Genomic DNA, 27208 nt, shown 5'->3' on the forward strand with positions numbered 1-27208 from the left:
GGTAGCGACGCACCACCCGGCCGGGTGGAGAGGGGCTCTGCTATCGATTGAGGCTGCCTGGAGGGGGCGGTGGCCGTGCTACCGTTATTGCCGTTGGCGCAGCGGCTTTCGCCTACCTGCCGCCGTCATGTGGAGAACAGTGGCCGCCGCTTCGGCCCCGGCGCGGGTCCTGTGCCGCGCCCCGCCGCTTCCCCCACCGTCGCGGCGGCGGGCTGTAAGCCTGGCCGTGACCCCCACCGCCGGCCTGGCGGACGAGCGGGTAGAGACGCGGGTGGCGGGGCTGGGCCCGGGGCAGCCGGTGACCCTGCGGGCTGTGGCGGCAGATGAGCGCGGCTGCCTCTTCCAGTCGTGCGCGCACTACCGGGCGGACAGCCGCGGCGAGCTGCACCTGGGCACGGACGCCTCGCACGGCGGGGACTACACCGGCGTGGAGCCCATGGGGCTCTTCTGGAGCCTCGCCCCCGCCGGCATGGAGAGGCCGTACCAGCGGCTCGTTCCCCGCAACACCGGCACGCCGATGAAGGTGGAGGTGTTGGTCCACCAGGGCCACAGCCAGCCCGGCACCATCCCCGGGCCGGTGGTGGTCAAGGTCGAGGTGGAGAGGTGGTTCACGGCCCCCGGCGTGCGGAGGATCCGGCTGAAGGAGGGAGGTGTAAGGGGCTCCCTCTTCCTACCGCCGGGTGAGTGGCCCGGCCGGAGACCTTCGCCCTGGGGCCGGCGGGACCCCCGGCTTCTCTCTCCACAGCAAGGAAAATCTCTTTTAAAAGAAAAGCATACAAAGGATATCACCCAGGAAATCCATATTCCATAGTAGGTCTGAACGCTGCCCTGCAGGCAGGTGGCCAGTTTTTGTGTTGGGTTGTCTTGTTGTGGTTTTTTTCCCTTGAAATCTCACAGAGACACCCCCAAAGGCTTGTTGGGGCACAGCCCCACTTGTGTGTGGCCACACTGCCTGGTCCTTATGGGCAGCACCGGGCAGGGCAGGTGGCTCTTGTGAGACAGGCAGAAGCTAAATGAGAATAGAGGTTGTAGAGTTTATGATATTGCTGCTCTCAGTCTACGATTTGTCTGTAGGTTTGATGTTTGCTCTGGACTGCCACAATCTGTAACCTTCAAAAAGTGTATATGCTTCATCGTGTGAGCCTGTGCTAAATCTCCCAAGGATTTTACCCTGAGTGAGATCGAAATGAAAAGGCATTTTTCCTCCCTGTGAAACACATGCCAGTAAGCAGAGCAGCAGAAGAGATTCTAGAGAATACAAATATTCCACCTCTGTTACACCAGAGCTAAAGCTAAGTTGAGCTACTTCAGTTCTGTGGTATAAAGGCAAAATAGATTTCTGAGCAAGTTCTACTTGTTCTGCTTGTGGGATGGTTGTGCTTTATGAGGCGTGATGTTCTGATGGACTGATAGTGTTGTTGGAAAATGAAACCTTACACGTATTATGGTGTTTGTACACTTGAGCCATGACTTAAGCTTACTGTATTACCCTGGGTGTTCTGCTACTAGAACTGCCCTCCATATTACCTCTAATTTATAAATACTTGGTTCAGCAAATCCTCTAAGTACCACTGCAGTTATTAGCAATTTTAAGTGTTTTCAGTGAATGATTTCCAAACCAATAATCTTTTTATCCATTTAGATACAGAGCCAAAGTCCACTGAAGAAAAACAAGAGATTGAACTTTGAATTTTGGATCAAATGTCGAGTCAGCATTCTGGATTTTCCATCACTGAGATTTGGTTGTTTTGATATATCCTGCCTTAGAGGGTGAGCTGGGCTTCTGCTGAGCTCAATTGGAATCCAGAGATCTGCAAGATGGAACTGAAATTTTCCCTTTAGAAAGTCTGTCATTGTAATAGTGTGGAAAACTCTGGAATCATTGCTTAAATGATATGGGCATCCCTCTTGATGGAGGATCCAGTTATAGCATTACTACCATACCTTTCTTTGTTGCAGGGATGGAAAAATGTTACTGTTATTAAGATGGGAATCTTAAATGTGAACTGTTCTTAGTAAACGTGAGATGACATGAGTGGGCTTACACTGTAATTTTAATATGAAAGAGATTTCTCAATTCAGGCATAAGAGTAGCTGTGGCGTTTTGTTTGTTTGTTTTTAAGCAGTAGTAAAGTTGTCTAGCCCATTTTATCCTGCTTTTTAGTGAGCTATGCAGAAACTGCATACTTGGGCATGTGTAGGCATTCAGGGAGGCAATCCAGGATCCTTGTGTAAGTTAAAGGTTGTCTTCATGAGGGAAAAACACATTCATGCTTGACTGTGTTCTGATCACATGTTCTTGCTAGAAAGCTTTCCAGGTAGGAGTGACAAATGAATTAATACTTTTTTTTTTTTTCCCCCTCCCCTAGCCATCTAGGCTGGCTGTTGTTAACTAAAAGGTTACTGTTGATCATGGCATTATGATAAATTTATCCAGACATTTTCTCTTAAGAAGAATACTGAACTTCTATGAAAAATTTCAGAACTGAAAGAAAAAGAACCCAAAAGCATGTTTCAGTACTTTTCTGACTTCCTAATGTTTTAAGTTAGGAGGTTTCCACCATCTAGCATGTCTTGTCCAAAACCTCCTTTTCTCAAGCACTTTGAAATGACAGAGGTCTTTTCTTTATTGCATATAGGTAATGTCGGAGAGTTAATGCACTCTTGCAGAAGCAAGTACTTTTTCTGCTGAGATAGTTGTAGTGAGCTAGAGCAGAGTACTTCAGTGGTGACATCTGGTGGCCAGGAAAAAAAAAGTAAAAAAAGAAATTGCCTACGTGGGGTCTTTATAGTTCCAGGAGTTAGTATCCTTAGCCTTTTAACCCAAGATCTGCTGGCATGGCATACAGTAGTATCACAAGACGACCTTGGCTGCAAAAGCATACTCGTTTAAAATTGTGGTTCTGATTATTGCTGTAGTTTTGTGGGACTGACTGTACACATGTATCTGCATGTTTATCTATATATGTCACGCACACATAACCGCACCCATATAGCTCTCAGTTTTACCCTCTGTCTCGTCACATCTGCAGTGGTTCTGCTTCCAAGTGTTAACAGTGTTGATGCTGAGATAGAGCTAGTAAGTCCAGCTGATTTAATCTAGTAATGGGTGTCTCTGATGTGCTTTGCTCAATGCACCTTATTCCAGAGTTTGCATAAGTTTTGTAGAATTTACTTCCCGGGCTCAGTGCTCTTGCCTCATTAGTAATGAGCTTGCACTTTGCTAATTAAGGTATGACTTCTTTGTGGGAAAATAGCTGATTTAGAGTATGATTGTTCTGAGGGTGTGAGGTTAAAATTGAAAATTGAAAAATACATTTAGAACAGTTTTTAAAAAAAAGAAAAACAAGTTTAACTGTTCACATGTTTACAGGACTGTAAGGACCTATTTTTAGTTTGAAATAGCTGAAGTGGGTTACAGCACTGGTTCTCTAATCTCTGCTGTGCAAATGGAAAAGTAAGGAGTATTAATAGAAAATGTCTTAAGCCATCTATATTTTGTTGTTCACTCTTCACCAGCTACTTTTTAGTGTCCTGTTTGATAACTTGTCCTCTGTATTTTTAATGTAGGGGATGGCCCCTTTCCGGGAGTGATTGACATGTACGGTGATGAAGGAGGTTTGATTGAATTTCGATCCAGTCTGCTGGCTACCCGTGGTTTTGCTGCTCTTTCTCTGCCATATTTTGACTTTGAAGATTTGCCTAAAGTCATGAAAGAATTCAAACTCGAGTACTTTGAGGAGGCAGCTAGATTCCTACAGCGTCACCCAAAGGTGAGTGTAGTGAGAGATCTCTCAGGACAAGGGAGGATTTGGCACTCATGCCCAAGTGGTGGTGGTGACTTTTTTGGAGTATCAGGTTTCTGCTGGCCAGGTTTAGGCCCAATAATGGAAAAAGTGTAGGTCCTGTATAGGCGGCTATGTATATGACTGCAGAGAATTAATTTCTTCCAGCACAAGCTATCTGTTAAATAAATTCATGCTGGAAATGAGAAGATTGCTGATCATTAGAACAGTGAAGTGCTGGAATATCCTCCAAACAGGAGCAGTGGTGATAAAGACGGGGTTTTTTAAAATGAAAGCAATTAGTTTGAGGATGACACAAAACTGCTCAATAGTCACCAAAGGAATGGATTTGATGACTTGGGATGTTGCTTTCAGTTTTACTTTCCATGCTAGAAACGGACAAGACTAAATACTGCTTATCTGGTCCTTCAAATGTCATTTGTGAGGTTACTTTATTTGCCTGAGACATATATAGCAATAGAGTGTGCTTGAATTTCCTGCTACTTGTTTTGGGAAAAAGAGAAAATGTTTGCATCCAAATATGCAGTAGTGACTAGGTGAGGTCCAGGTGATGGTACTTCTTGTGCCTGTCTGTGTTATTTTGTGGGGTTTGACAGCTCTTTTTGTCTCTGAAAAATAAGATGCTAAACAGAGGGAGGAGCCTAGGTCCAGGCTGTAGCTTTCAATAATAAACCTACCTTTTTTATTTAAATAACACAACTCCAAAGGCATTTAATGATTAACCATATTATAATGCATACTTCCTTTATTCCTTTCTTCCTCTCTTCCCCACCTCCTATCTTATCTGAAGGTGAAGGGACCAGGAGTTGGAGTGATTGGGACTGGGAAAGGGGCAGAATTAGCACTCTCCATGATCACCTTCCTGCCAGAAGTAGTGGCTGCCGTCTGTATCTCCGGCTGTAGTTCAAACTCAGTTGCAGACCTCCATTATGGTGAGATGACTCTGCCTGGGCTGCGTTTTGATATGAATAAGGTTAGTGTTTCTGACGCTGGAGTATTTGACACTTTTGAAGCTCTGGATGACCCAACGAATCCTGCTAATTCTCCTTGCACGATCCCCATTGAAAAAGCAGAAGGTCACTTTCTCTTAGTGGTAGGGGAAGATGATCGTATGTGGAAGAGCTCCTTATATGCTGAGCTGGCAATCAGGCGTCTACGCCAGCATGGAAAAGAAAACTTTGAACTTTTGAGTTATCCAGGAGCAGGTCACCGAATTGATCCTCCTTCTACTCCATTTTGTCATGTAGCTATGGATCGTGTTCTGGGCGTGCCTGTTCTGGGGGGTGGAGACAGCAAAGCACATGCCCATGCACAGGAACACTCCTGGGGAAAGATTCAGGAGTTTCTGCACTTGCATTTGGGATGAACACTTTAGCACCTGCAAGCTGTTGCAGAACTGCAGAGGACTGAGCTTGAGCCACCAAAATGACTGGTGAATTGGAGGGACTGACTGAGAAAAGCTTTGAAATATGAAATAACCAAATGACTACTTAGCTACAAGTATAAATCCAAAAAGAAAGGGATTTATTTGGACTAGCCAAACTTATTTTAACTAGGTACATAGAGGAGAAGTGAAAAAATAAGCAGGCTGCATTGTAGTACAAATTTAAGAGCCTGAACTGGTCATGATACCAAGAAGTAAGTATCTGAAGAGAGTAGTAGGTACTTTCTTGCTTGCAGTTTTTAGGACTCAAAGAATTTAACAGCTAGCCTGCACCCTCAGCAATGACAGACTGGATTGCACCTGGGGAGTGATGGCAACCCAGGGATGATAAACTTTAACATCAAAATGACAAATGATTCTTCTTTTGGGTCGTAAGTACCCTTAGCCCAGAACTCTCAGACTTACAGCCATATACACTTTGGAAATGTTCTCCTTTTACATGAAGCTGCAGATACCTATTTGTAATGAGGCTTGTATACCTTGACCTTAGGTAGTGGTCTTCTGGTGACATGGTCTCTTTCTTTCCAACAAAAACTACCTGTGGAGTGGGAAAATGAAGAGTACTTTTCCTGTTATCCCAGGAGCATGGCAGCATGAGTACTGTCTTGTGTTAGGGGTGTAACCATCTGTTCCTGTAATGTGTTGGATTTGACACAGGGTATTAAAATTCTGTTGGGATAGGTTAAAATGTGGTTAAATGCAGTTATGCTATGTGCAAGTCATACTTCTCTCTTCGTTGCTTGTTTTAAACTAGTAACACCTGCCATTAAGTTAGGGATTAATTACTTGTGGAACTCTTTAGTAGTGATGTCACCAGATGCTGACAGCTGTTTTTAGAGAATAAGTGGAGCTGAGAGACAGAAAACCTAGCCAGTAGAAGATGAGGGCTGACTGTAAAAAGCTGTCTCCTTATGGCGATGATTAACGTAGAATGATAACACTTAAAAAGAAAAAATACCCCACCAAAAAAACCCCCAACAACAAACAAAAACCCAAAACCAACAACCCCCCCACCCTTTTCCCCCTCCCAAAAAAACAACCCCAAACCCAAAGCTAGGATATCTTTTCCATGACAGACTGAGATGGTGGGGGGGGTTTCATCCTGATAAATTTTTGGCTAGTGCTTTATTTTTCCCCACCATTTGGGTAGAAAGTAATGACCCTTCTTCCCAATTTATTCTTGGTCCCACTTCTTCCCAAATTAATTGATATCTTGAGAGGGTCTTGCTGGAATGGTGCCAGTGCTGAAGGCACTTCAGGGTCATTTTGTCAGACCAGTTTGAGAGCTGCCTAAGGTACAAAACCTTCATTTATGGTACTGAATTTTGCTTTGGTCTCGGGGATCTTTTCTCTCCAGTTAACTGTCATTATGCTGCTGCTCAGGTCTCATTAGTTTTCTGCAACTCCTACTACTCCTTATCATTTGATTGAACTTGCATGTTCTCCACATGCCATCACTGCCAATTGAACAATTTATCCGTTCACTCCTTACAAGAGAAGCTCCATCCTGCTCACTCCACACAAAATGTCCTCATGCCGAGTCTCTCTAAACTCCCATACTGGAGAGGCCTTTGCAGAGTCATATCTAGTGCTTGAACCTCCACTAAAACCGGCAGCTGCAGAAGTCCAGGACCACAGCCTGCTGTGATGTGTCACCCATACTTAGTGCCCTGCCTTTTTTCCAAACTCACTCCAAGTTGCAACTGTAGAGGAAAGGGTTGTCTGAAGGTTTCCGTTAGTTCGGTCTGCCTTATGTCCATCTCCAGTAGTCAGAGCTGCTTAATTGTGGTGGAGCATTGCCTCCCCTAACCCTGTTTTGTTACACTCCTGGTACTGGTACCTGTCTCTCCACACTCCAGTCCTACCTCAGCATATCCATTGCTATCCAAGAGTGCAGGCTGGAGGTTCAGGAAGTAAATGTGAAACTGTAAATAAACCAAAAAGCAGGCAGCTCAAAAGTCCTCTGACTTAATTTCTAAAGCACAACCCTTTGACAACATCTAACACTGAATTATTTTAGATCTATGCAATTTGAAAGAGAGGTAAAACTTCCTTTATTAAAAAGCAAGCCTGTATAAGAACTTGATGTTATATTTTTGTTTCCGAATAGTTCATTTGGAAAGCTGAATAGTATTTTTTAAACAAAGGAAAGAAGAAAAATGAATGTAATTTTACTGTGAAGACCCTTTTGTGAACATGTTGGGGTATTCCTGGACAAAATAATTCACAGAGGGGTCTGTAGAAAACCAGCCAACTTTTGCACTAGTATTTTGTATATTTACAATGCTACTTGGAGACCAAAGATACATGGCAGACGTGCCATGGATAATGTAGCTATTTCCTGAAGTATACATTAAACTGTGTGCCTGATTAAGGCCTTCGTTAAAGCCATGTTATTTATATCATTTTGCATTCCTTACCTGGCAAAACTCCCATGGCGCCTCAGTGAGACTATTGCTTGGGTGGCTGGATTAGCTTCACTAGCTAAACCTGGCAGGGCCTGAGGTTCCAGAACAGCCCAAGATAGCCGTATGGCCCCTGCTGGGGTCTGACGAAGCTTTGGGCAGCTCCTGTGGCAGCGGCATGGCTTCCTGTGGGTGCTGGGGCCAGCTTTGAGCGGGGTGAGCGGCTGTGAGTAGCATCAGGTGGCCCCCGTGGACCTGAGGCACCTCATGGGATAAAACCGCCGGTGAAATGGGTGAGCGTTTGGTGCTGGCACTGTTTGTAATTTGCAAATTGTTGTAACCTTTGTCACGGATCGGTTTCAATAAAAGATGTCTGATAATGCTCGTGGGGCCTGAGGTGGTTGTTTTTACCGCCATGATTAGAGCCAAGAGGAGGGGGGTGGCTGGTGGTGTCCGCACGGCGCCGCCAGGGAGCGCCTCACGTGAGCACCGCCGCACCCCCGCCGCCGCGTCCCACAATGCGTCGCGGACCGCCCCCTACGCGACTTCCGGGATGGGACTTTCTCTGTGGCAGCGCATCTCTATGATCACCAGGTGTGGTTGCCATCGTGCTCGGCCCCCCCCACCCCGACGTGTCGGTGGCGCTGCGCATGCGCGGGAGGCGGCTGTGCCATAGCAACCGGAGCGTTAACGGTAGCAACGGCAATGGTGGGTCCCTTCAGTGCCGGCACGGGCAAGCGGGCGCCTGGCGGGGAGGGCGCTGGGCCTGCAGGGGTGGCGGCCGGCCTAGTGGCTGCTGGGGAGGGACGGGAGCTTGGGGAGAGGCTGACCCGGGGCGTCCCCGGGACCCGGCGGCTGTTGCGGGGGGACACGACGACCGGGGCCTGCCGCGGGATGGGCGGGGAGGGCGTGTGTCTTGTGCTGCTGTCCTGGCGCGGTGGGGTGGAAGGGGCCGGGTTGTGTGTGAGCGGCGTCCCCTCAGGGCTGCCCCCGAGCAGTCCCTGGGGGCCGGCTGTGGCGTTGCGCCGCGCCGGTGCTGTGTGAGCGGCAGCGCGGAGCCGAGCCGTTCTCGAGCAGCCTGGGCACGGCATAAGCTAGCCAGAAGGCAGCCCAGTGCTCGGGGCGTGGGCTAAGGCGGGGGAGCTGTGGCCTGTTACTGTGCTTTGGAAAAGGGGTGTTTCCGGTGTAGATCAAAGTAGTGGGGAGTCTGGGATGCCATGCTATAAAAAACCTGAGTTAGTACGTGTCTTTAAGGCAGCAGTATCTCCGATTACTACAGCGATTAGCCTTGTATCTGTTGCTGTGCAATTCTGATTTGCTCTATTTAACATATAAATAAATGTTTGCAAATGAAGGCAAAGTGTCACTGGTTTACTTTTTACTGGGGGTCTGAATTTTGTAAATACTCTGTGTACAACAGCCATGTTTTGAGAGGAAAAATATTTTCTTTTGTTACACCTTTTATATGTACAGGGGTGGGGTATTTTCCCATTAAGGTATAATGTTTCTTGTTCCTGCCATGTTGATGGTGACTCTTCAGGGTGACAATTTCAGCTATTGATCGCTTGGCATTTTGAATATTTTAAGTAATATGACTTTCTTTAGTCTGAATACCTGTAAGAAATTGTTCAATATGCAGGTAGAGGAACCCTGAAAATGGGCTTCTCAGAGGGAGGTTTCCCTTAAGTAACCTCCCTTGACAAAAGATACTATGATTTATCTACAGAAACCTCAAGTGCACTTCAAAGAACAAAACGAATTCCCTGATACGTGTTCTTTTGATAACCCACTTATGCTGATTTTCGTATTTCCACCAAATCATATATTACAACAGGAGAAGCAAGTCAGCAGAGGTCAGGGAAGAAGCTGCTCCTTGTGCTTACATGGATCACTAGCTTCAAAGTCCAATCCAGTTTTAGGTGTGAGTTTGAAACAGAAGTAGGCACTGGTCATATGAATCTGTTTCTGTCTTCAACATGAATGACTGAGGTCACGTACCCAAATGCTGTAACGATTGGCTACCATAATATGAAAAATGCAGTGAAGTTCCTGTCCAAAAAAAACTGATTAACTGGAAACCGGTTGCTTTTGCTGGCACACTGGTAGCTGTTAATTGGGTTCATGAGGCTGTTGGAGTGGGAGCTGGGGACACGATCTTCTGAACAGGAGGAGGTCATGCAGGTGACCTCCTGCAGCAGAGGAGCAGGAGACACTGAGGAGATACTGCCATGGCCCAAGTTTACCAGGTCATCTACAATAGGACTTAGAGTAATTACCACACAGTATAGACAGGATTAAAATGAATGTCTGTTAGTGGATGGAAGCAGCTGGAACATCTGAGGATGCTCAGTGATATCAATGTCTAAATGAAGGCATATATTGATATTTGAGATGCATGCTCAGGCTCCTTGGTATTGCTGGGTCTGAGACTGTTGGTGGGTGTTCAGTGATTGTAGCCATTCTTTTATACGCAACTGCCTCAACTGTTGTCTTTCACCATTGGGTCCAGAGTTTCTGGGGGTCTAAAGTACCCAACGCTAAAGGTCTGTGATTGAGGTGATTGCCTGTAAGATTTTGGGTGGAAGTTAGTTTGCTGAGTTTAACTTTTACAGTGCTTTTTTTTTTTGATATCTGGTTACCTGAAAAGCTGCTTCTATCCACATGTGGTAGTGCTATACTGAAGAGCAATAGAGATTCAAAACTCTTGTTTTTGTAGAAAGGAGGCTGCTGATCAGTTTTTGTGAAAGATTGGTCTCTGGAGCCTTTTTAATCTGAAAGACATCTTGTAATATGTTTAAAGTTTTGGATATATCAGCATTTCTATATATATAACTGTTTTGGATATCATCATGTGGTTTTGATAAGACTTTGATGTGAGGCAGAAAAGTTGGAGATAGTGACAACAGAAAGTTGGCCAGTGGGTCAATCCTTAAAAAGCCTTGTACAGCAGCTCTCAGAGTTTTCCTGACTGAATAATACATGTTTTCAAATCGCGTGATGTGACTCCACATAAAACGATTGGAGAAAAGCAATTATAAACAGTCCAAATTACTCTTGATTTTTGGCAAGATGTACCTTATTTTTCTCAGTGTATCTATCTTAAGAGGCTGTATTATTCTGTCTGTGTGGGGTTTTAAGAGCATTAGACCACATTTTTCAGTGCAGTAAACTTCCTATGTCTTTTAATTGAATGGAATTGAATTTCATCATAAAAGCTAACAAGCAATGTCCCAAACCCATGCTCCACAGGGGGCAGAGAGTAAGATCGGAAAGATAACATCCTCGCATGAAGCCAGTTGATTGCTCCTGAAAATGCTACCAAGTATCCCAGAAAATAAAATTATGGGACACTGAGGGGTTCCAGGTTCTTAGACTCGGCTGGAGGAAGATAATACAGGAAAGTGGTAGAAGGGGGTAGATAGGCAGGATGGAGAGAGAGAAGGGAGAGGACATAGGTTTGCAGTGAACAAGCCAACTAAAAATTTGCAATGAATATTCATTTCATTTAAATTTGTTTAATTTTTAGGCAAAAGCAACAACTATCAAAGAAGCTCTAGCCAAATGGGTAAGTACTAAACCAGTATCTAGCTGCTTTGCAGTGCTCCATGGCATGGGTTTTGACTGTATTCAGCTAAATTTATTTTTCAAACTTATCGTAAGAAATATGTTTGCTTGAAACATCTGCTATAATAAGTTTCACAAAGTAAAATAGTAATAATAATAATAATAATAATAATAATTATTATTATTATTGAATTATAATACATTGTGTTAGACTTCCTGTTTGTTCCTGTTAAATTGCTGTGGCTGGTAAAGATGAGTCTGTTTTGCTCTTCTGCCTTGTTCTGATAAATATGCATTGATAGAAGGCCTGAGGCTACAAAGAGATTTAAAGTTGGAGATGTCTTACGTTTTAATTATGCTCTGTTCATTGAACTGAGTGTAGTCCTTCCCACAGAATAAACAAGTATGAGATTCTCACTGTACTGTAGTCAGCAAAACTTCTACTATTGTCTTTTAATATATGGTTCCATGTATTGTGCAAAGCTTAACTCGGAATGAGTTTCTTCCTTGTCTTTTGTCTGAAAGTACTGTGTTAATACAGACAGTCATTTGGGGCGGTGACTGACCTGGTCTTCGAGCCTTCTAGAAAACTGTTGGGAACGATGCAGATGTCATTTCAGATGATGATATAGGATGCTCTGGAGTCACGTTCACGGTCCAGTAAAACCAGTGGGAATCTTTCCGCAGTCTCAGTGAATTTTTAGATTAGGGCACAGATGTGCTGTTCAGTATACATGCACTCTCCCGCTAATTCTGGCCAACTGCCAGAGCAAGAGTTTGTAAATGTTTTGGTCTCTAGAAGATCTGTATGTGAGGCAGCCTGGGCAGGTACAGTTGAAAGCCAGAAGATCTGTACATCAGCTGAAGGTACTAGTCTGTAACTGAAGACTAATTCCTTTTTGCATTTCACCATTGTTTAGTACCTTCAGTATTTCAGAGTTTTTTTCGGTTATGTTGGCATATCCCACAAAATTCATTCCTGCTCTCCTAATAAGAACCAGAATGCAATAACTTGTGGATATTAGCATTACTACAGGTGTGAACTGAGTATTAAAAAATTTTGCTTTTCCTTCCTCTCTCTTGCTGCCCTCCAGAACCTCAACTCCGTGTTTCCTATTAAAGATTTATTTTCCATTTGCTTCTCTGTCACATGTCCCTTAGAGACAATAGACCTGTGTCAGTGAGTTTCCGTAAATGTTAGGCATGAAGTGCTGAATTTGCTTTTCTGTTCATGTTATTAGGGGTGGGTTTAAATCTTCCTTTTACTACTCCTAATCCGGGTCCATGTGACTTGTAAAATCGGATCTGGTGCTGTGTTGCCTTCCGGATGTTTTTCTTCCCTTTGACATAAGGGTTTACCTATGCCCTACAGTCAGGGTGACATCAGTTAAATCAAAGCAACTTTAACTTAGCAAACACGTAACCTGTTCTTTAAAAAGTGTCTGTTCTACCTGCAGTTTCTTTGTGGCTTATTGTGGTCATTCAGCCTTTCTTCCAGAAGTGCACGGTGATCAGGATTAATTTTCTTCCTGCAAGTTCTCACTGCTGGCCACAGTCTGTGTTGGAAGCTCTCTCCCTTTCATGTTTTTAAGAAAAAACATGTTTTTATTTGTTGATATAAACTGATAGATTATAAACTCAGTATAAATGCAAATAGATACAGTGTTGTTCTTAGAAAAGAAAATGGAAGTTTCACATTTATATAGTGACTTAGTTTGAACATATTCACCATATTCTAGTAAAACATCGGATGTGCTTATTTGCTAAATCGCTAATTATGAGTAAAAATGTTATCACACTGAATTTGGACAGAAACTCAAATGTAAGTAAATTCACAAGGCAACATGCTAGTTTTTGATTAAATTAAGTTGCCTGAAGTATTTTGGGTACATAAGAGTGAAAATAATGTTATCAAAACTTGATCTTGTGCTGTAGGATTCTTAAAGACGTCTGGGATGCAATTCATTGCATTACAAAGTAGCCATATAAACCAGGCCAAACCTCAGCTATCTCACTTTTCAGTAGCTGCATAAAAATGGGGGAGAGAACAAGAGTCCTTGTTTTGAAAGCGCCGAGTAGATCTCTCCTTTGTTAATGGACCTCCAGTCCTCCCGCTGAACAGTGAGTGAATGGACAAAATGCTCCCTTTGTGCTGTTAGGGAGGCAGCTGTCAAAACTGGTGGTACTACCTAGACAGATACTTGTTCCAAGTGTTTAATCAGTAATTGCCATCACTTTAGAATTTTAAAAGATTAAATAGACTATGTTTTTTCACAAACCCAAATGCTGAAGTTATGATAATTTTTCTAAAGCTCTGAACTTCATGAAGCATTTAATCTAGAAAATTATCAACCTAGATTGTAAACAGGAAATTTGTCTTTTGCTGCATTCTTTAAAGTGTGAAATCTTCCCCCATTCTTTTCTAATGGCTAATTAGAAATTACTCTTTTTTTTAGATTCTTCATTCTGTGAATCTGTTGAGGTTCTTTCCCAAAATGCACTCCCCCGTGTTCAGTTTGTGTTGTGAGTTAGATGTGAGTTCTGAGTTTTTGGGGTGAAGTGGGAAGGAGATTTTTCTGTCAGAGCTTTTAAGAATTGGTTTCTGTCACAGACTGTCCTTAGTTGAGGTTCCTATATGTCAACTTCCATGGAATAACCTTCATTCCAAATTTTAAAACTCCATCTATTTATTCTCCATTTCTTTATGGCAGAGGACCTCTTAATTAAATTGCTCAAGTGTAACACAACTTTTTAAAAAAGCATACGTAATGTATAAGTTCTTTTACTATCTTGAAAATAAGCTAGACTTCCCCTCTTTATGCTACGCCAGCAGAAATCTTGGTAAACAGTATTCAAAATGCTTTCTCTTTTCAGTATATCTTTTAGTATTATATTGGAATTACTTCTATAGTAATTACTTTTATAGTAATTTTTTAGTATAGTAATTTTTAGTAATTGCATGTAGCAGTGAGCATCTTCTTCACCTTCTCTTTTCCTTAGGAAGAAAAAAATGGCCAGAAGGCTTCAGAGGCAAAGGAGGTGAAACTGTATGGTCAGATTCCTCCTGTAGAGAGGATGGATGAATCTCTCTCCACGCTTGTTAACTGCGAGTAAGTTCAGTTAAAGATAAATTGGAAACCAAACATTCTCTTCACTTTTTATTAATTTTCAGTTTTTCTGCTGTCCACTGTGCAAATATGTATTTACTATGTTTAAGTGCGGCCTTCAAAGCAGCAGCTTTCTCTTTTTCTTAGCTAAGCTTCTCTTTCCACACACAGTTCCACTTTTGAATTTTAAGAACGCTGTCACTTAACTGAGAAGATGTTAGGGTAGATCCCATATTGATATTTGTCCCCAGAAAATTGGTATATTGTTTATTGGTATATAATTACAGGTCCATGTTTGGAGTCTGTCAGCTGACGGGCACATTTTTGATCCATTCCAAAATGTATGCAAAAAAAAAAAAGAAGACCTAACCAAGACTTTCAGAAAGAAATTAGACCCTATGTCCATGCATTTGTTTAGGCTAGGCATAAAAAAGATAAAAAATATGTCACGCAAGTAACTCGTGGTACTTTCTCAGAAGCTAACTAAAGTTGCAGAAGACTTAATGGTTTGAGGATATTTTGAGTCTGTTTACACATCCACTTAGTTTACCAGCTAATGAGAGAAGAATAGATGATTATTTCTAATGCAATGGTGTTTGGAAGTTGAACTCTTCTGATATAGTGATCCCTTGTATACTGTGAATTGATTATTCTTGCTTTTAAAGGAAACTATCGCTGTCTACAAACTGCATTGAAAGAATCGCCAACTTGAGCAGCCTAAGTAAGTGACAAGCTGGTGATGGATTATGTTTGTTTTCTAGTTGCTTGGGTAGGACATACACCATAATTTGTTATACGTGTCCAGCTTTATGCCTATTCTCATCCTTTTTAATTTCTTCCTCTTAGAAAATTACAAGTAACCTTTATAATTATCAGTCTTACTGGAGAATGCATGTTTAGCAATAATGGTGTATTAAAACATGTATCCCCGTGCACTAGCCTTGGCAGTTGTCTCAGTGTGCAAGTTTAAAAAAAAAAATCCATTCAGAAACTTGCAGTGGGCCTGAGTTGTGATTTTCAAAGCCTTATCAGTTCTAGCGTGATTTAATGACTAATTTCCATGCTCATGATGGAGATAGCCTGCAGCTCAACAACTCTGTAATTGTGGTATTGGTTGGAGTGAGGTTGGAGTGTTGTAGATCTGGATGGAAAAATGCCATTCCACTTTGAGAAGGACTTGGGTATACTTGGTTTGATTTTGTGCTTACTTGAAAGGAGCGTGCCACCTGTCTAGAAGGAGAACTGAACTGTCATTTCATGGGCAGCTGTCTATAACACCTGAAAACTCATGGGCTTACTGACTTCAGGACAGAAGTCTTAATGGTCTCTCCTCAGGACTTCGCCTCTAGCAAAGAGCTGCAGGTTTTGGGCTGGAGCTTCCAGGCTTTTCTGTCCCCATCAAATTGCCAGGCAGACAGGCAAGGAACCTGGAATCCCATCCACTCCAGCTACACACCAATGGGGCTGAGGTTGATGAACTTATTTGTTTTCATAATATGCTCAGACTTCAACAAATTTGCAAATACTGATCAGGGGAAAAATATTCCAGTAGTCTTCCCAAATAACTGTACTGTAGTACTTCAATTTGAATAGCTCTATCATGAGCAAAAAATAATTAGGCAGTTATATATAAAGTGAAAACAATTAAATTTTTCAGTGGGATAAAACATTAAAAGCCTTTAAAGCATCTTAAATATTTGTATTAATAAAATGTAGAATCAAAACATCCAGTCTGTACCAAATATTTGATCCTAAAGCCAGACAAACTAGAACTACATGGTCTGTCTCTTAAAGGTACAGAATATGAGGAACTCATAATCTCTATCGGCTTCTGTGAAAGAGAGAGAAAGCAGTGCTTATAGCTATGAAAAACAAGCCAGTAATTATTACATATTTGCTTTTTCTTATTGCAGAGGGGAAGCTGAGAATTCTTTTTCAGCATCTACTCTCTTATCAGATGGAAAAGATTAGTATTAATGTATATACCTGGTACTGTAGTTATGTTGAGTAGATAATTTTGTGTAAAGGATCACACCCCTGTATCCGTACATGTGAGGAAGATGTTTTAGATGACAACAACAAGTGATAGTTTTGTGTTTTAAAAGAGTGCAAATGTTCCATGAGGGAGATCTTTCTTCCTTTAAAATATAGAATAACTAAGAACAGGAGTAATAAAAAACAGTAACAACAGTTAGAAACAATTTTAAGGCATTTCTACCAAATTTCAAAAGCTAGCGCAAAGTTACAATTTATAAATGTGAGTTACAGAAAGAATAGCTGGCTAGAGCAAAAGGCCATCTGTCAGCACTCTCCTCTGTGGATGGGGATCCTTAGGGATATTCTGGAGAATATTAGCTGTAGTAGGCTTTAGACTTACTGATTATGATTCTTCATTCTTTGAGCATGGTCATGTATTAAGCTGTTGTGTTTAAAAAGAAAAAGAATTCTCATTCTCAGCTTTTTAGTGAAAAACTAATCTTCCTGGTTCGGAATATTTATCAGGTTTATCACCTGGTTTATCAGGTGTGGTTTCATCCTTGCATTTCTTGAGACAGAACATACAATTATCTCTTCTACATCAGCCTTGAATCTTCATCCATAGCAATCTCTAGCCACTACATGTGCTCTCTGTGGAGTATCTGTTGCTACTTGGCTGAACTTTCGTTGGTCTTGACATTAATTATTGTACCATCTATTTTCAATCATTATGCATACAAGAGCAAAACAAGATCATTAAGTATTTCATCCTTAATGCAGTTAGGAAGAAGTGTTAAAATGTTCATGAAAGGTATAGATCCAGAGTTAACCCAGCTACATGCTACAACTCAGTTTGCTCATTTACACCTGCAAGAAAGCTTGTGTGAAAAATGAAAATGAGTTATACAAAAAGACTGCTATTTTGTGATAGCTTTGAGTTACACTAGTATTACAGTAAACCCCAGCAAGAACAGCTCGCTTGGAAAGGATTTTTGCCTGTGTGCTAGACTAAGTTGAAATGACTTGTGTAAGGCAGCTTTATATGCTGCCTCTAATAGAGAAATTAAATCTGCTGCCTCAAAATAAGATTTGAACAACTTTCACTTGGAGAAGAAGGGGTATGAACGATGTAAGATTAAAACCATCAAGTTAGCACTTAGAGTTCAGGTGCAAGGTGAAATAATAATTTTTATTCAGTATTTATTTGGGATGAATTTCAACTAGGTAACCTACACATGAGCAGCTTTGTATTCATGAGCATGTTTCTGAGCTGGTCACTGCATCCATTCCTGATGATCTGTGTAGGTCAGAGGGTTTTGTTTCTGTTACGTCATTCTTTTTTAAGACAGCCTGTTCAGAGTACAGTTTGCTTGTAAGTAGAATATGGTGTTTTACCCGACTTACAGCATCTTCTGATATTTAAAAACTCCCATTTATTAACAAGAAACTTTCTTTTATCTATTGCAGAAAATTTGAGGATTCTGTCTTTGGGAAGAAATAATATAAAGAACTTGAACGGATTGGTATGCACTTCTTAGTATCAATTCTTCACTAACAAAATGGAGTGCTGTCTAGAATGTGGGATAATCCTCCGATGTTCATAAAGCCTTTGCTCAACTTATGTTATTGCCTAACTATTTATTTGCTCTTTTCACTATGATCTGTTCATATTGCTTCTGAGTTTTCAGTTAGTATTTCTTTTTTTTTGTTTAAACACTCTTCATGTTTGGAGATTCTTCAGGGCTAATTTTACTACGTAAAAGGATTTTAGAAAGAGAGTTTTCATTGTCTGTGACAAAGATGAGAGAACTTGTATTTGAAAACTGCTGTCCATCTGTAAAGCCCTTTAAATTCAACTGGCTTTACATGAAAGTAATACCTACAGACTTTTTGCATGAGGAATTTTTTACATGAAAATGCTTAGGATATACTTCTTTACTACAAATATTGGCAGTCCTATGAACACACACTTCATAAGAGTCTGTCCTTTTTATGTTAACTGGCACCCAGAGCAATATGGCTTTGGGGGAGAAGATGGTGGCAGGACTAAGTCTGCCAGGTAGGGTAAAATTTGTTAAGGAAAAAATTGGATCAATTTTGTTACATTTGAATTAAGGGCAGAAGAACTTTTTTCCAATCAGCTTTTTTAAAAAGAATGTAGAAACTATTTTCCTCTTCAAGAGATACTGTATGTTTCTCCCACAGAATGTTGCTCTTCAAAGTTATTCCCACCTTCAGAGATGCCATATCTCTTAAGTGTGAAATGCAGCCAATGTGTAATGGCTGGTTTAAAAAACCTCTCTTTTGAGAGAATTATGATAGCAACTTCTAGATGACAGGTACAAACATACATGCACCTGAAATGCAGCACTCCCTCATATTGTATAAAACCCCCTGTAAAGTAGTTGCTGAATTGCATTCACTTCATGTATATTTGCAGTGCACAAGCAGCTAAATTTGTCTCCTCTGCCCCTATGCCTTAAGAACAACTACTCCAGCCAGCTATTCCTTGTCTTATTCTTCTAATATTGTGATTTCTGTCGTCCTAAATATATTTCAGATCCTTTGCTCTTAATTCCCATGAGTATTTGTCATACATCATTAGGGACCTGCTTAAAAAGAAATGAGGACCTTAGTATTTTCTCACATGAGGTGACCTGTAGGGAGTGAAGAGAGAATCTGAAGAATAAGGAAGATATGCTTCTGCTTACCTGAGTAGTCCTGTAATTTTCCAGGAGGCAGTTGCAGATACTTTAGAGGAGCTGTGGATCTCATACAACTTCATTGAGAAACTGAGGGGTATCCGTGTAATGAAGAAGCTGAAGGTTCTTTATATGTCAAATAATTTGGTGAAAGACTGGGGTAAGCCACGCCTCTCTGTTCTGTAACTTCTCCTGTAGTATGGTGAATGCATGAGTTAAGTCACTAAGTAAAAAACAGTTCTGTATGTTACAGGGCTTTAAGTCTCACTGATAAGCCCGCAGACATGCACAGAATTCCTAAAGTCCACTCATGTAAGAGAGTAAAAATAGAATATTTAATTTAACTCCTAAGCCCAATGGAGTTTGTTCTTTGAATCGTCTTTCCCAGACTTCTTTTAAAATGTATACCTGTTCTTTAACCTAAGACCAGTTCAAGCCCAAGCAGTCCCTACCCTCTTGTATACCATGCTATTTATGTTTGCACTGAGTTTGAAAGGAAGGTTTGATGCAGATGTACTTTCCATGTTCCACAATCTGGTTGGTGTTTTCACCTTTGTGGTTGCAGCAGAGTTTGTGAGACTGGCAGAGCTGCCATTACTAGAGGATCTGGTGTTTGTAGGCAATCCGCTACAAGAGAAATACGCTTCTGATCAGAAGAACAGTTGGATTGAAGAAGCAACCAAGCGGGTACCCAAGCTGAAGAAGCTGGATGGTGAGTTTGGGGCATGAGGCAATTGGTGTGCCTTAACAGCCTACTATAAAGAAAACCACAGGGGAATGAATCATAAGTTCATCAATTCATCTGTGTGCCCATGTAACATTCCTCCCTCCTCTCTTTGGAGTTACTCAGAAGTAGGCTAACTTCTGGCAGCTGAATTTGGCAGCACTGGCTGCAGGATCTTCTGAAAGTCCTTGATGGATTTTTGAGTATTAAGTCCAAGTGGTCTTGCAGACTACAGTGTTGGGCTGCACTCTTGAAGTTATCCTGTCAAATAATTTTAGCACATAACTAATAGGGAACTGAAACATCCTGGTTTGAAGTTCTCTTGTGGAGTTCACATGATGACTTGTGTAACTATATAGTTAAGTGTTTAGCATTAAATAAGTTAACAAGGCTTTCATCTGCGACGTTGAATTACAGTTTCCTTAGCAAGCCTGATACACAGTTTTCCCCAACAAAAGAGGGTGACATGGGGGAATGGAGACAGAGAGGGGTGTGTTCTGGTTTGCTTCTGGTGCAGGGGCAAGTTTTCAAAACTTCATGCAAGTTTCCTAAATGCCTGAATATCCCCCTCTTGTCACCGCATTAAGCCTCAATTTATAAGCTCTCCTCTGCTTTTTGTCACTGATACAAAAATACATTAAAGCATGTCCTGACTAGTGACTAAAAGTGAGATAATTTCAAAATCTATTTTTGAAGATGTTAATTTCTGTTAACGGAGATGTTAGCTGTTCACTGTTAGCCCCTGTTTACTAAAGCGATGAAGAGGAGAGCAGGACTGGTAACACCAATAAAGGGTCAGTAGCAGAGTAGCAGCAGGGAAGGTGCAAGTGTAGGGATGGCAACAAGAGGATGGCATCAGTTCAGGGAGCAATGGATGGGAAATCAAAGCCAGATCAACTGAAGTAGTAAGAATTCTTGGGAATTGGAAGCCTGGTGAGAGAAGCGTACTGCTGTGAAGGATGGCCTGCAGTAGTCCACTTGCTGGTGTAGTAGAAAACATTTTGAGAGCGAAGCAAAAAATGGAATAGGGTAAGTGTCTGTATGGGCAAAGAGTAATTTTGTTAGTGTAAGGTTAGACCCTTAGTTTCTTAAGCATTCCTGCAGCTGGGAGCAATGTATGGCTCTGAACCAGGCAGGTACATTTCCTATGCAATGTAGAAAGAGAGGATGATAATTAAGAATGGACACCACAAAAACTAGAATGTTGGACAAAAGAGAAGTTAGAAATGCTGTAACTGGCTGTAAGGTTCTTGCTGTTACACTGTCCCAGGATCCTGTTACACTAATGTACTATATGTGAGATGACTAATATAAGGATCTCAAAATTATTGAAATGGTTGAAGATCTTCTGGACAAAAATAAGCACTGAAGGTCTCTTTCAGCAGATGGGTGTCTCCTTTCTGTTAGTTCCTGTGCCAGGAACTCTGCTCAGCGGTTAGGTGCCTAAAGCACAATAGAAACCAGGCTGTAGTAGTTTTATTTTCTGTTTCCTACTTGTGAAGAAAGAAACACAGTCCCCCAATCTTAGAGTAAGCGAAGGACTCTCACCACAAAGCCTCCCCATAGTTCAAGTCTCAGCCTCAAGCTAAGCAAAGCAAGCATCAGTATGACCCAGTTTCCATTACTCAGGTGACAGCACAGGTGAAACAACATATACCTTCATGCCTCTGCTGTTCTTGTACTAGTTACTTAGGCATGTATTTGATTGTGCTATTTCAGGATGCTGTGAGCTTACCTGTACTATTGGGTTTTGCTACTGTGGGGAAAATGTATAACTTGATAGATCTCTTGGGGGGCTGTTAGCGTTTCAGTTTATTTTAGATTCATGAACACATCACTGTGTGGTGGTGTGAACCTTGCAGGCTGCCACAGTCTGAGGTGCCCTTGCTCAACATGGGAGTTAAAAAGCTGTGGGGTTTTTTTAAAGTACCCAAGGAGTTGGTATAGACTATGACTCTACTGTGCAGTGCAGCTTTATTCTATGACATCCGAGTTATCCCTAAGAAAGAGATGTGACCATATTGTGTCTTGGATCCACATTCATATAATTGTATTTTGTAGTCTGGACATCCTAGTTAGGTATCATTGAGGAGATGTCCTATACTGACTGGAAGCCACCGAGGCGAAGGGCTACGGAGCGAAGGATCGCGCCGGGGGAGCCTTCCCGAGGCGGCCAAACCGCGAAGGCGGCAGCACAGGGAGCGAGAGAGTGCCCCAGCTTCCCCCCCCGACCCCCGGCCGGCGGAGCGGGCTCCTAACGAGCGGCAGCTCTGACTCAGCGTGGGCGGGGCCCAGGGCGGCGGCGGCAGTTTAAAAGCCAGTGCGCCCGCCATTTCGGCGAAGCCACCGAGGCGAAGGGCTACGGAGCGAAGGATCGCGCCGGGGGAGCCTTCCCGAGGCGGCCAAACCGCGAAGGCGGCAGCACAGGGAGCGAGAGAGTGCCCCAGCTTCCCCCCCCGACCCCCGGCCGGCGGAGCGGGCTCCTAACGAGCGGCAGCTCTGACTCAGCGTGGGCGGGGCCCAGGGCGGCGGCGGCCAAAACCCCTCGCCTACAAGAGCAGCGACCCGGAGCGCGGCGAACAGGGCGTGGCATGTCAGGAGGGCGTAGCGCGTCAGTTTGCGCGGGCAGGGCGTGCAGGGGAGGCGTGCGGGCGTGGTACAGTACAAGTGGCCATCGTCCTCCCAGAGGAGGCGCAGCCATGGTCGCCACTCGGCTGAAAACCGGGGCCAGAAAGACTGTGGCGACACAGACGGAGCTCCCGCTCAGGCACGCGGCTGTCCAAGTATCCGGCTGCAGAGAGTGCCTGAGCCTGTCGGTTGTCCCAGAGACCGATGGGGACACTACCTGCGTGCGGTGCGACCAGGTCAGCGACCTGCTCAGCCTGGTGGCAGAGCTGAAAGAGGAAGTGGAGAGGCTGAGGAGCATTAGGGAGTGTGAGAGGGAGATAGATTGGTGGAGCCACTCCCTGGCGGCCCTGAGGCAGGGGCAGCTGGTGGAGGCTCCACAAGCAGCAGGAGATCCCCTGTCCTCTTGCTGCCGGGCAGAAGGAGAGGACCTAAGAGATGAGAGGAAATGGAAGCAGGTCCCTCCTCGGAGAGGTCGGCGAATTCCCCCCCGGCCTCCCTCACCGTCCCAGCTGCCCTTACACAACAGGTATGGGGCTCTGGAACATGAGGGACAGGAACATGAGGACCCTGATGAAGGTCCATCCGAGGGGGTGCCTAGGGTGTGTCAACCAGCCCCACGCATCAAGACGTCCTTAGTTAAGAAAAAGAGGAGGGTGATTGTTGTAGGTGACTCCCTCCTAAGGGGTACAGAGGGCCCAATATGTCGACCAGACCCAACTCACAGGGAAGTCTGCTGCCTCCCTGGGGCCTGGGTGAAAGACATCACCAGAAAACTCCCTGGTCTGGTTCGGCCCACTGATTACTACCCGCTGTTGGTCATGCAGGTTGGCAACGATGAGGTTGTGCTAAGAAGCCCGAAGGCAGTCAAAAAGGACTTGAGAGCACTGGGGCGACTGGTCAATGGAGCGGGAGCACAGGTAGTGTTTTCGTCAATCCCTTCAGTGACGGGGAAGAACGCTGAAAGGAACAGGAAAGCACACCTGATCAACACATGGCTCAGGGGCTGGTGCCGTCGTCAGAATTTTGGGTTTTTTGACCACGGGGCGGTTTACACGGCACCAGGTCTCCTCGCAAATGATGGAGTGCAACTGACGCCGAGGGGAAAAAGGATTCTTGCTCATGAGCTGGCAGGCCTCATTGAAAGGGCTTTAAACTAGAATTGGAGGGGGGAGGGGCTAAAACCGGGCTCACTAGAGTTGAACTTAGGGGTAGGTTCAACGTGCCAGAGTTGAAATCTATAGCCCGGCTCAGGTGCATCTACACCAATGCACGCAGCATGGGCACCAAACAGGAGGAGCTGGAAGCCATTGTGCAGCGGGACAGCTATGACGTAGTTGCCATCACAGAAACATGGTGGGATGCTTCTCATGACTGGAGTGCTGCAATGGATGGCTATAAGCTCTTCCGAAGGGATAGAATGGGAAGGAGAGGCGGTGGGGTGGCTCTGTATGTTAGGGAGTGTTTTGATTGCATAGAGATTGAAGATTGTGAAGACCAAGTAGAGTGCTTGTGGGTAAGGATGAGGGGGAAGGCCAATGAGGCAGACATCCTGCTGGGAGTCTGTTACAGGCCACCCAACCAAGATGAAGAGACGGATGAGACATTCTATAAGCGACTGGCGGAGGTCTCGCATTCGCTGGCCCTTGTTCTTGTGGGGGACTTCAACCTACCGGACATCTGCTGGAAGTATAACACGGCAGAGAGGAAACAGTCTAGGAGGTTCCTGGAGTGTGTGGAGGATAACTTCCTGACACAGCTGGTGAGTGAGCCCACCAGGGGAGGTGCCTTGCTGGACCTGCTGTTTACAAACAGAGAAGGACTGGTGAGAGATGTGGTGGTCGGAGGCCGTCTTGGGCTTAGCGACCACGACATGATAGAATTCTCAATTGTGAGTGAAGTAAGGAGACGACTCAGCAAAACTGCTATCATGGACTTCCGGAGGGCAGACTTTGGCCTGTTCAGGTCACTGGTTGAGAGAGTCCCTTGGGAGACAGTCCTGAAGGACAAAGGGGTCCAGGAAGGCTGGACAGTCTTCAAGAAGGAAATCTTAAAGGCGCAGGAGCAGGCGGTCCCCATGTGCTGTAAGAAGAGCTGGCGGGGAAGGCGACCGGCCTGGCTGAACAGGGAGATTTTGCTGGGACTCAGGGAAAAGAGGAGAGTTTATCACCTCTGGAAGAAGGGACAGGCAACTCATGAAGAGTACAAAGATCTCGTTAGGTCAAGCAGGGACAAAATTAGAAAGGCAAAAGCCCAGCTAGAGCTCAGTCTGGCCACAGTCGTAAAGGATAATAAAAAATGTTTTTACAAATATATTAACAACAAGAAGAGAGGCAAGGAGAATCTCCATCCCCTACTGGATATGGCGGGGAACATTGTCTCCAAGGACGAGGACAAGGCTGAGGTACTTAATGCCTTCTTCGCCTCAGTCTTTAATAGCCACTCCAGGTATCCACAGGATATTCAGCCCCCTGAGCTGGAAGACGGGGATGGAGAGCACAATGTACTCCTCATAATCCAGGATTAAGCAGTCAAGGACATGCTAAGCCACCTGGACATCCACAAGTCTATGGGGCCTGATGGGATCCACCCGAGAGTACTGAGAGAGCTGGCGGAGGAGCTTGCCAAGCCACTCTCCATCGTTTATCAGCAGTCCTGGTTAACAGGGGAGGTCCCAGAAGACTGGAGGCTTGCCAATGTGACACCCGTCTACAAGAAAGGCCGGAAGGAGGATCCTGGGAACTACAGGCCTGTCAGCCTGACCTCTGTTCCAGGGAAGATTATGGAGCGGTTGGTTTTGAGAGTGCTCACAGGGCATCTGCAGAACAGCCAAAGGATCAGGCCCAGCCAGCATGGGTTCATGAAAGGCAGGTCCTGCTTGACCAACCTGATCTCCTTCTATGACCAGGTGACCCGCCTAGTGGATGAGGGAAAGGCTGTGGACGTTGTCTACCTGGACTTTAGTAAAGCCTTTGACAGCGTCTCCCACAGCATTCTCCTGGAGAAACTGGCGGCTCGAGGCTTAGACGGGTTTACTCTTCGCTGGGTGAGGAACTGGCTGGATGGCCGAGCCCAGAGAGTTGTGGTGAATGGCGTTAAATCCGGCTGGCGGCCGGTCACGAGTGGTGTTCCCCAGGGCTCGGTTCTGGGACCAGTCTTGTTCAATATCTTTATAGATGATCTGGATGAGGGAATCGAGTGCTCCCTCAGTAAGTTTGCAGATGACACCAAGCTGAGTGGGAGTGTTGATCTGCTGGAGGGTAGGAGGGCTCTGCAGAGGGATCTGGACAGGCTGGATCGATGGGCAGAGGCCAACTGTATGAGGTTTAATAAGGCCAAGTGCAGGGTCCTGCACTTTGGCCACAACAACCCCATGCAATGCTACAGGCTTGGGGAGGAGTGGCTGGAGAGCAGCCCGGCGGAAAGGGACCTGGGGGTGCTGGTTGACAGCCGGCTGAATATGAGCCGGCAGTGTGCCCAGGTGGCCAAGAAGGCCAACAGCGTCCTGGCCTGTATCAGGAATAGTGTGGCCAGCAGGAGCAGGGAAGTGATTGTGCCCCTGTACTCGGCACTGGTGAGGCCGCACCTTGAATACTGTGTTCAGTTTTGGGCCCCTCACTACAAGAAGGATGTTGAGGTGCTGGAGCGTGTCCAGAGAAGGGCAACGAAGCTGGTGAGGGGTCTGGAGCACATGTCTTATGAGGAGCGGCTGAGGGAACTGGGGTTGTTTAGTCTGGAGAAGAGGAGGCTGAGGGGAGACCTTATCGCTCTCTACAACTACCTGAAAGGGGGTTGTGGCGATGAGGGTGTTGGTCTCTTCTCCCAAGTAACTAGTGATAGGACAAGAGGAAATGGCCTCAAGTTGCGCCAGGGGAGGTTTAGATTGGATATTAGGAAAAATTTCTTCACTGAGAGGGTGGTCAGGCATTGGAACAGGCTGCCCAGGGAGGTGGTGGAGTCGCCATCCCTGGAAGTGTTCAAAAAACGTGTGGATGTGGCGCTTCAGGACATGGTTTAGGGGACATGGTGGTTCTGGATTAATGGTTGGACTTGATGATCTTAAAGGTCCTTTCCAACCTAGTGATTCTGTGATTCTGTGATTCTGTGACTTGGTCACTTATGTCGTGGAAATGGCAGCACAATGTAGGGGCCCAACAAGAGAAGGGTGGTGTGCTAGTTGGTTGTTAGATGAACCGACATGGTGCATGTCCCAGTGACCAAGTTAGGCTGATCTTTGCAGCTCCTGTTTTAGTACCTTTTTTATTCCCTTTTACCCAAGAAGTTGGAAAAACATCCAACAGAAGATCTCATCAATTGAAGGCTTTTCTAGTTAAGAGCAGCTCAGATGTGTTCATGCGAGTTAGAAGCAGTGGCAGGAAGTACAACTCTTTCCTCTTTCTGCCAGTCTGACTCTTCCCAACAGTCCAGATTAGCTTTCCGGTATGTCAGGATTAACTATATCTTTCTCTGCATAATCTATTTGTAAATCTTTGCAGATTTTTTTTCTCTCTTCTTTTCTCTTAGGTATCCTAGTTATTAAAGAAGAAGAAGATGAAGAAGGAGCAAACTGATGACACTTTCTTGTTGGGTATTTAATTATTTAAGTAACTCCTGATAGCCTGGTACATAGAACTTTTATATAAATGTTGGTTTTGAAGAAAATATTGGGGCAATTTTTAAGAGAACAGCTTATCTCCACAGTCTGTCACCCAAAGAGTTAGTTACCAAAATTCGGGCACACCAATTTTGTCAAGCTTATGACACCTTCTGTAGAGACCAGTGGAGTTGAGTTTATCTGATGTTCGGCTAGCAAGAGATCTTTATCTAAAGTAATACATAGCTATTTTTAACCCC

General features: G+C 44.2%; 1 protein-coding gene across 1 annotated transcript; it reads left to right on the forward strand.

The window, feature by feature from the left end:
• Positions 1 to 127: 127 nt before the first annotated feature.
• LOC309405385 (peroxisomal succinyl-coenzyme A thioesterase-like) lies at positions 128 to 26925 on the forward strand (the record flags this gene model as incomplete). Its single annotated transcript, XM_082000155.1, has 10 exons — positions 128 to 680; positions 3571 to 3773; positions 4597 to 5049; positions 11182 to 11220; positions 14220 to 14329; positions 14992 to 15047; positions 17771 to 17826; positions 19039 to 19165; positions 19571 to 19717; positions 26879 to 26925. 10 exons carry the CDS (start codon positions 128 to 130, stop codon positions 26923 to 26925), a joined length of 1791 nt encoding a protein of 596 aa, XP_081856281.1.
• Positions 26926 to 27208: the final 283 nt, after the last annotated feature.

This window comes from Phaethon aethereus (assembly GCF_964289735.1).
Source record: "Phaethon aethereus genome assembly, chromosome: 5".
NCBI classification, from domain to species: Eukaryota; Metazoa; Chordata; class Aves; order Phaethontiformes; family Phaethontidae; genus Phaethon; species Phaethon aethereus.